General features: G+C 39.7%; 1 protein-coding gene and 1 long non-coding RNA gene across 2 annotated transcripts; both read left to right on the forward strand.

The window, feature by feature from the left end:
- Positions 1 to 1,196: 1,196 nt before the first annotated feature.
- Positions 1,197 to 3,480, forward strand: LOC137996330 (uncharacterized). Its single transcript, XR_011122296.1, has 5 exons — positions 1,197 to 1,300; positions 1,644 to 1,754; positions 2,295 to 2,391; positions 2,819 to 3,055; positions 3,374 to 3,480. It is a non-coding gene; the product is annotated as an uncharacterized lncRNA (long non-coding RNA).
- Positions 3,481 to 3,540: 60 nt separating this feature from the next.
- On the forward strand, positions 3,541 to 6,856 carry LOC137996331 (uncharacterized). The gene is made up of 6 exons (XM_068841732.1): positions 3,541 to 3,753; positions 4,079 to 4,246; positions 4,500 to 4,616; positions 4,945 to 5,067; positions 6,019 to 6,109; positions 6,748 to 6,856. The coding sequence occupies exons 1-6, from the start codon at positions 3,700 to 3,702 to the stop codon at positions 6,753 to 6,755; spliced, it is 561 nt and encodes a 186-aa protein (XP_068697833.1). The 5' UTR covers positions 3,541 to 3,699; the 3' UTR covers positions 6,756 to 6,856.
- Positions 6,857 to 9,223: the final 2,367 nt, after the last annotated feature.

Here is a 9,223-nt window from a genome sequence, read left to right on the forward strand (position 1 = left end):
CACCTTCCAGTTTTCAAAAGGTTTCGTCGAATGGTAAGGGTCTCTCGGCAGAACCACAGTATAGTAACAGCTGGCAGCTCTGAGTCTTATTAGCTTGCATACATCTTTTAGTTCACCTCTCCTCCTCCGCTGGTTTTTCTAACTGTTATCCATACCAACCCACCGAAAAACGTCCACGATGCAACCAGCATTTGGGCTGAGGAAGTCACTACCTCGAAATTCCAAGTCTGCCTCCGGGAATTGAAGAACTTTGACGGTATCCACGAAAATATTCTAGTGGTATGTACAGAAACAAACCACCTTTTTTGTATCACTATGACAGCAATATTGCTTATCTTATTTACGGCTCACGTAACCTTTTCTCTTTCATTCAAAAGTAATTTACAAGCATTTTCCCACGTTCGTGTGCCTGCACTTCTCAAGTTTTTTGTGGTTTTTAATTGTTCTTTTTGCTGTTCTCTGATTGGCCAGAGTTAGTGTCATTTCCACACACAACCAGTTCATTCAAACCCCTATTATTTACAACTGCATTTAACATCTTCATATGCATTGATATGATCAGGCAAGCCTTTCACCAAAGCCTTTGCGAGTTAATAAAGAAAGAATGCTCTCCCGGGACTTCCTCTATTTTGAGCTTGAAAAGACATTGTTAGTTAAAGAGTCAGTAATATAGTCCCCGTTCTGAGTAACCCATCCACAGAAATGCAAAAGAGAAAAAGCCACACAGATAGTGATAAGCATCACTAAAAAGAGTTTATATTTTTGCAGAACGTTTTGGCATTGTCCTCCATACCCTCCAACTGGCCAATACCAACTGGTCAAGAAATAAACTTTCCAAATGTCAATATTCCGCGTGAAGATACAGTCTACAGCTTTTGTAAGGTGAGCCATAAAACTTCTCAGCAAACGTAGAGAGAAAAATACTTCAACTGGTACCGTGTTTGAAAACACGGTTTATTATATACGTACCGAGACTTACACTCCAAAAAGGATCGAGATAAAAATTGTTTCTTTCTTCTACAGAAGCCAGCTGATTGGTCATACGATTTTTTCACCTGTGAAAGACGACGTATCGACGCTCTGATTGGCTATATCGTTATTTTCACTAGTGAAAAATTGTCGTGTCAGCCTTTTGATTGGCTAAATATGATGAACTTTGGCGCGGGTGGCCTTTGCACAGATTTGTAAACATGGTGGCCGACTGGTGTATGGTTTTCAAAGTTCTTTATCTCTTATTGCTTAGTTTTCTCCACAAAAAATACTTCAAAAGATCTTTAAGTTTTGAAAGTGCTCAAGCGAGGTATGGAAGGAAAAGATTTCCTTTATTTCAAAAATATTTTATTATTTGTTTAGAGCTTTTGTTCACGATCGGTGGTTTGATACCCTCACCATTAACACTTACCTCGTTAACTTTATGATCTCTGTACTTATATAATAAACAAATTACTTCATGATTGGCTCTTTTGTACGATTATTACTCACTCGTTGTGAAGGATCATTAAACTCACTCGTTCGTTTACCCGATCCTTCACAACTCGTGAATAAAAATCGTACGCACTCACCAACCATGAAGTAATCTATATATACCGGTTTATTAGTGAGTGGGCGAATATTGTACCCGCTGATTGGTTTCTACTTTTCAGGAAATTACCTTTCCCAAGCCATTTTACAGCACACCCAAGATAGTCACCACAGCCGAACATGACAAAAACACCATTGAACCAGATAACAATGCCATTTCCGAATGGACCAGGGTAAGTAAAACAATACTATGTTAAGAAGATACCAATTCTGGCGACGTTGGCAACTTAAAGTTAAGTTACAATATAAAAGGGAGCACACACCCGCCTTCCACGATGTCCCGGGTTCGGTTCCGAACTCGTGGCAATAAGTTAGGCAAAGTTTGTTGCTTACTCTTCTGCGAGGTTTCCCTTTCTCTGGGTTGTCCAGGTTTCCCCTCTCCACAAAAACCAACGTTAGAATAATTTATTATTATTATTATTATTATCATTATTATTATTATAATTATTATTATTATTGATAAAAATCTGGAAGTGAAGTAAATTACCTCGGTCTGCTCTGATTTGTTTTAGTCCCAAACTACTAGGATTCAAAAATCCATTCACTTCAAAACTAAGAATTAAACAGACGTTTAGTGAACTTTCAATAGTTTGAAACTAGAGTCTATTGCCAATCATCACTTACTATACTTGCCACAATAAGTCAGTACGGTTGCCTTGGCTACCGTTCCATTCACTTAACAAAAAAGAATGTTCTCCACTTCCGCTTTTCAGTCAGTTACCACGACAAAACTAGAGGTCTGTTTGAAGGATATCCAACGATACGACGCCAGCCACGACCCCATTATTGTCAATTACATGGCCATAGGATGTGAGTACAGTCAAAATATCCAAAGCATCCCAGAGCAGCGAATAACCACCAATCGCTTCCTTCAGGTCGTAAAACATAATAACAGTACCACACGACTGGTCAAGGATACAACTCCGGCGAGACTGATATTTCGTCTTCAAATTGCTAGTTTCCTATTCCGAAAAATAAGGCACAGTCTTGTCTATCCCATTCTGGCCCGTTAAATATGGTCGGCCTTAACATGGTTTCCTCTACTAACCAAAAGTAGCCAGGTCAGGAGGGGAGTTTAGTGCTGGAGAGACGATTAACAACCTCCCATTTGGATTGTCCAAAAAAAACTTGTAAATTTGCGAACATGACAAAGCTCTAAATCTTGTTTAACATTCATCAATCTTATTTGACGTGACCTTAGCTGAAATCAACACAGCGTTTCTTTCTGTTTTTCCAGTTATTGACCCGTGCTATCAAGTAGACTGTGGTCCCTACAAATACTGCAAAGTGAATGAGGCCGACATGACACATTCCTGCATTTGCAACAACTGCACTTCTGAATCCAGCATTTACAATTATAACCAACAAGTTTGTGACAGCAATGGTGTCACTCATGATACCAGATGTGATCTGAACAGAGAGATTTGTCTTGGAAACACCAACGCCACCTGGGTACACGACGGCCCATGTGCACGTGAGTACACACCGCAGTCAGTGTCATTTTCAGTTCCATGCCAACAAGCCGTAAAATTCTCCACACGGAGAGGATTACCCCTTGAAACAAATTAAACGAAAATACAAAGCTAATTTGACTTATGCATTAAACCCAAATAGCAATTTCAAACATCAAACTGCAATAGCGTTCTCCTGTTATTTCTTATTCTAAATCGTCGCTCTTCAATTTTTTTTAGTTTCTCTTACCCTAGATAGGATCTTCCATGTAGAAGAAAGACATTGCATTGATTTGATTTAAAATAATGCTAAGCTGTGAATCTTCACGTTTTCTCCTCAGCTTTTGTGCTTGAAAGAGGACGCGTGGCTCTCCATCTCCACACAACCGACGTGGAATGCAAAAAAGTTTACTTCAGTCCCACAAGTTTTCAGAGCAACGAAGGAAAAATCAACGTGCAAACCTCCATCAACTATTTTAATGGCACTGGAGGCTTCGTTCACGATGCAGCCGTGACCTGGGTAGAAAGTGTCACTAACTTGAACTTCAAACTTTGCGCGCTGAAAGCCGGGCGAGCAGAACGCTTGACACCAGATGATGGCCTCACTTTTGTGGATTATGTTGCCATCCAAGAATCACCGGCTGGTGCAGCTGCAGGACACCTTCAAATGCCAAGGAGATGGTGGGATGGAACAACCTGCCAAAAATTCAATTTCCAACCGGTAAGGATACGAAAAAGGTATACCTTAAATGTTGGTAGTTTACCCTCTAGAGAGTATTCTCCCAGGAAGCCGACGGTGTGCTCATTGGGAACTAGGAAAATCAGATTCTCATCTGGGGCTCGGAGTTTCCAGAGTTCCCCATTGGTTCTATTACATTTCATATCTGAAATCACTTTAAATTGCTTTATTATATATTATTAATCATCGCACACTGCATGCAGCTCTTCCACTTTCAAATAAGTAACGCCCATTTTGTTTATAACTACAATAACCAATTTAATTTTATAATCCCAATTGATACAATACTTTTTATTTCATACCGAAGAACCTCTTTACCAAGACACCGTACGTCTTCCTAACTGCCGAACATTCTGTGTTGGGACAAAAGCACGACGCTGCTACCGTCTGGGTAGAAAATGCCAAAGCCGAAGGATTTTACGCCTGCTTACGAGAAATGCAGAATTTTGATGGAATCCACGAGAATATCACAGTGGTAAATACGACTTTTTCTGCTTTGAAATTAACAAATAACGTTACAGTATAACGGTCATTTACTCATTAACTTTGTCTGATCAAATGAGTTATTCCAACTAAACGAAGGAACTCCCTTTAAAAAAAAAAGCACCTTGACAACTTTGTAATAAATTGCCCTCGTAACAAAAAGGAGGAAGAAACAAATAAGAGATGTTAAGGGCTTCAGCATGAAGGAAAAGGGCTTCACTTTCCATCCTGTTAATTTTTTTCAGAATTGGATTGCCTATCAGACTCTGCAGAACGCAGCAAAACTCGAAAGTAATCAACAAATAGTCAGCTTTCCAAATGACGAACAACCCAAGGCAGGCCACTACAACGCCTTTTGCCAGGTAACCAAGAATTTCGAGCTTCAATGGTCTCATCAGGAAGGAAAAAACATTGGTTAAGGCTAGCCAACTACCCGTAGTGCAAAAAAAATAACTTCCCAAAAGGTTTTTTTATGAAACAACGAATAGCTTTTAGTTCAATTTGTCGTTATAATTATCCAGTGCTTCACGACCCAACTCATCCTCTTGTTTCGAATGAAAGCTTGATAACTATCTATAACAACACGTTTTAAAAATAACTTCAATTAAACACTCATTAAAACGCACGATTCAGTTTTACAAATTCTCCATCAATCTCTAACATTTCACCTGTTCTACATTTTTTCTCCAGGACAAGCAACTGCCCAGCTCCTACAGCAAAGCGCCCACAATCATTGTGTCAGCGGGTCATATGTCGCACGGTTTCTCTGATCGTTTGATTCCAGAATACAACAGCATTGCATCATGGGTGGAGGTAATCCAGCTTAAAGGAATCTTTGGCTGTCTGTCACTAATTACTTCACAGAAAATGACTCCAAACTAACCACCGATGAGCGCAGCTTGTCGTTAAGTCCTGATTTCACGAAATCGGTATGAAATTAAAAGCCATTTGTCTCTAGAATTAATGTATGCTGCAAAAGTGTGCTACTACATATGCGACAATTGATTCGACTGATCTGTCCTGGAGCCGTCGCCAGAAATAACAGGAAGCAAGTACTAAGGCCTGTTCCCTGTAACTAATTGAACGAAAACGTATTTTCTGCTATCTACAACAATCTAACAGAAGATCTTGTAAGAGCATATCAAACATATTTTCATGGAAATTGACGAAACGCGAAGGAACAAAGTCCAGATGTCTATTTCGTAATTCATCGAGGCTTAAATTTACCGCGACAACATCTATTGGATTTGATCAAATTGACTTCTTACTTACTGGACTAAATACGGAAATTGTAAAATATCTCGCAAGTAGAAAATAGTTTCTTATCTCTGCCAACCTCCTTGTAGAGCCTTTCTTTTGCTTACTTGATTTTGGAGATCTCGAGAGAGACTCTGCATGAATAGAAAAGACCATCTCTTTGAGTATGCAATGCATGTCGCCAGGATACAGTCTCGAACCCAAGCCTAATAGGCCAGATCTTACCGCCATCTTGGTTTTTCACGATACAGCGGGCTCAATTATAATCATCGGCTTCTTCAATAAACAGATGCTCGTACTTGAAAAACTAGTTTGACGAGAGAAAACAAGTTTGACTACTCCGGCAGTTCGGACTGCGGCGGCTTCAAAGAGTTGACGTGATTCAGGCAGAGCCTTTTTTTTTTTCCTCAGTAAAGAAAAAGATAAAAGGAACTTCCGCTCGCAGGGTGATCTCTGCCGAAACTAAGGAAAAATTTGACATTCAATCTACACTACTTTCATTTTCAGTCTGTCAACGCTACGTACTACCGACTGTGTGTCAAAGAGATTCACAAACCAAACGGATACGATCCTGTTGAAGTAACTACATTGATAATTGGTGAGTACTGCATGAAGAAACGTCTTTTATATACTCCGACAGGATTCAATTTAGACAGTTCTTCCTTATTGAAGTTTCCATTCTTTTAATATCATATGAAAATCACTAAACAAGAGCACTATTTATCACTTTGGAAATAAGATTCCAACACAATTTAGCCACTGATTTCCACACCAGGCCCGGTTATTCAAAAGGTGAATAGCGCTATCCACTAACTAACTCAATTTGTTGATAGTGTTCGTCCGCTTGATAGTAATTTATCCGTTGGATAGCGCTATCCGCCTTTTAGTATCACCCAACTAGTGAACTAATGCAAATTAACCAATCTACTAGAAAACTATTTATTTAGTAATAGTCCACGAGTAGCGAAAAGCGTGACGCTTTCTTTCGTTTTTATTCCCAAATATTCGGCTACGCCACATGGGCTATTCACCCGTAACGCGCAAGGGGAAGCGGGTATAATTGTTAATTGATCGACCGAGGCCAGGAATCCTGAAACAGTTACAATCACCGTCTTGATACAAACAATAATGAAAGCTCCTTTATCACGGGCTTTAAAAATTAATTTTCCTCTCTAGTTAAAATCATCGATATACCATTATGACACGCCTGCTAACTGGCATTTGATCTCTCCACAGGTTCTTGAGGACACGACCCCAAAAAGAAGGCATTAATTTTATAACGACGCCGGAACTCTTGGAAAATTATAAGAAGTTCCTCAACCTCTTTAAATCAGATTTCCAAAACAAATAAAACGAACAACATTAAAAACATTGTGTTCTTTATGACCTAGTTCCTAAAAGTACCCTCGGATTATCGTTGCTCTTAAACTTCTCGGATGTGATGAACTTTCTTCAGTTGCTAGACCACCCCAAGTCCCAACAGTCAGAGAATATTTCGACCAGCCATTACCTCCATCAAATAACATTAGCCATGTATACTGAAAAGGAAAAACAAACTACAACGAAATATTTTGCAGACGCAATTGTGTTCTTTTTGTTTCTTCGCCCAAAGGCAGGTAATAATATTACAATAGGACACAAGGTTCCCTACTAAGTAAATCACCCGAACCAACCCCTAAAAGAAAAAAAGATACAAAGCCACCCACTTACAAGCACCCCTTCTGTTCTTCCCCTTCTACAAAAAGGACAACTTAATAACAAACACACTATAAATAGTGGTAAAAAAAAATTATGCAAAAAAAAATGACAATGGAGCGATTCTCAGGAAGGTTTCAAAACGTTCCACATATCTAACTATATATTAGGCTCGATTTCCGCCGCTCACTCGAGTTCGGGTCTCCCCGAGAAGAGACGGCTGGACGCGTGAGCGATAGATTGTGTCTGTGACGTAAATTCAAAATATAATTTATGCGAAGTCAATAGCTGCGGGGAAATGGTATTAGACATCCCAAAAACACTGATTTTAAGAAAACAGAAATTACATAATGCTTAAAACGTCTGTGCGAAGTTTCCAGATGATACGAGCTTGAGTTTGTGGTTAAATGATCAGAATGATCAATGTGAGTTTGAATTCAACCGGCGAATCATCAAAAAAATCTTCGGCGGCTTCAGCTCTCGGTCGACCTCATCGGCCCACTCCTTTTGCCACCAATAAACTCAGCAGTACTTTCAATTGATCTTGAGGAATTTTACTTGCTCTTACATTAGCGAAGTATGAGGAGAAAATTGCAATAGAAATGGATTTGAAAGCCGTATTTTGACCTTGGCGGCAACTGGAAAATCAGTGAAGTTTGCGAACTCAGGCCGTAGAAAACGACACAGTTCCCATTCTTGAGCTTCTCGAACACTTTTCGTTGTCGCAATCTTGGATGTTTCCTACATTAAAAGCACTGTAAACCTCGAACAGGCCGGGTCAAAGAATACCTTCGCAGCCAAAACATATAATTTATGCCAGACGGATTTGTGCAGGCGAGTTTCTGATTGGCGGAGATTAACAATGGCTCACCTCACGCGTCCAGCCGAGATTTCGGGAGTGAGCGCTGGCTCATTTCCCGAAACAGCGGCTGGTAATCGAGCCTAACTATATATAGGAACGAGAAAAAAAGTTCAAAAATACTTAACTAGAAATACAGGCCAGGGCAAACGGCTTCAACATCAGTTCGATTTTGTTGAAGGAAGTTGAACGCTGTTTACTGCTGTGGTGGGTAAACAGCAGTTTAAGCACTTCATCATTTGTTTCAACAAACCTCACGAGAGGCCTTACATTCAGTCCCAGGCTGTGGCCGCGGTTATTACTATGGATACGGACATGAATACGTCATGACGAGACCGATTAGTGCGCACGTGCATACCCAATAATGAAAAAGGAGGGCAAACTACTTCAACTTCATTCAACATTCGCGATAACAAAAAAAAAAATGTTGTATGGTCGTGGAAACAAAACTTTAAACTTTACACTAATTCAACATCGATCATGTTCAACTTCGATTCAACAAACTTTTGAAAGTGGGGAGCAAACGGTTGAACACCGCCATCAACAAAATCGAACGGATATTGAAGCAGTTTCTCCGGACCTTTGGCATTCGGGTTTCTGCGCACAAGGCATCATAATGTTTACAAATTGACTTCAAAATTTTCGGAAGTATTCATTACTCAGATGATCAGGAATACCGCATACAAGTTTTTAGAGATTGAACACTTAATATTCACAGTACTTTTTTCTTCTTTGACTGATAGGAAAACCATAGCCTCGTGCAAATGTGGCAAAAAATGTAAACAAAGATTCGCTTTTTAACGGAAAGCTTCACTGTGCCGTGACGTTACACCGATGCCTCACCAACACTCAGTCTGGGTATAACTAGAAGTGCACAACTTCATTTAGTGTTCACCGCTTCTCAAACCCTAAATTAAAGCTAAGATTACGTCCATTTGTAACATAGTCGACGACAAACAATATTTATTATATCTACCCGGCAGCAACAAAAACGAGAACTCAAAAAAAAAATTTTAATATGAGAAATGGGGGCTCCATCCATCGTAAGATGTTCTTTCATGAGTGAGCAATTAACGTATTTACTCGACTAAACGCTTGGGGCCGGTTGCTCGAAGCCTGGTTAGCGCTAACCGTTGGTTAAGAGGTATCAAACCCTAC

Source organism: Montipora foliosa, chromosome 3, assembly GCF_036669935.1.
Source record: "Montipora foliosa isolate CH-2021 chromosome 3, ASM3666993v2, whole genome shotgun sequence".
Lineage (NCBI taxonomy): Eukaryota > Metazoa > Cnidaria > Anthozoa > Scleractinia > Acroporidae > Montipora > Montipora foliosa.

What these genes read in the sequence shown, in the direction of transcription:
- LOC137996331 (XM_068841732.1), top strand. Translation starts at nt 3,700, where the DNA reads ATGCCAAGGAGATGGTGGGATGGAACAACCTGCCAAAAATTCAATTTC. An exon ending in AAAAATTCAATTTCCAACCG is followed by an intron (nt 3,754 to 4,078) that starts GTAAGGATACGA and finishes TTCATACCGAAG; the next exon opens with AACCTCTTTACCAAGACACC. An exon ending in ACTACAACGCCTTTTGCCAG is followed by an intron (nt 4,617 to 4,944) that starts GTAACCAAGAAT and finishes TTTTTTCTCCAG; the next exon opens with GACAAGCAACTGCCCAGCTC.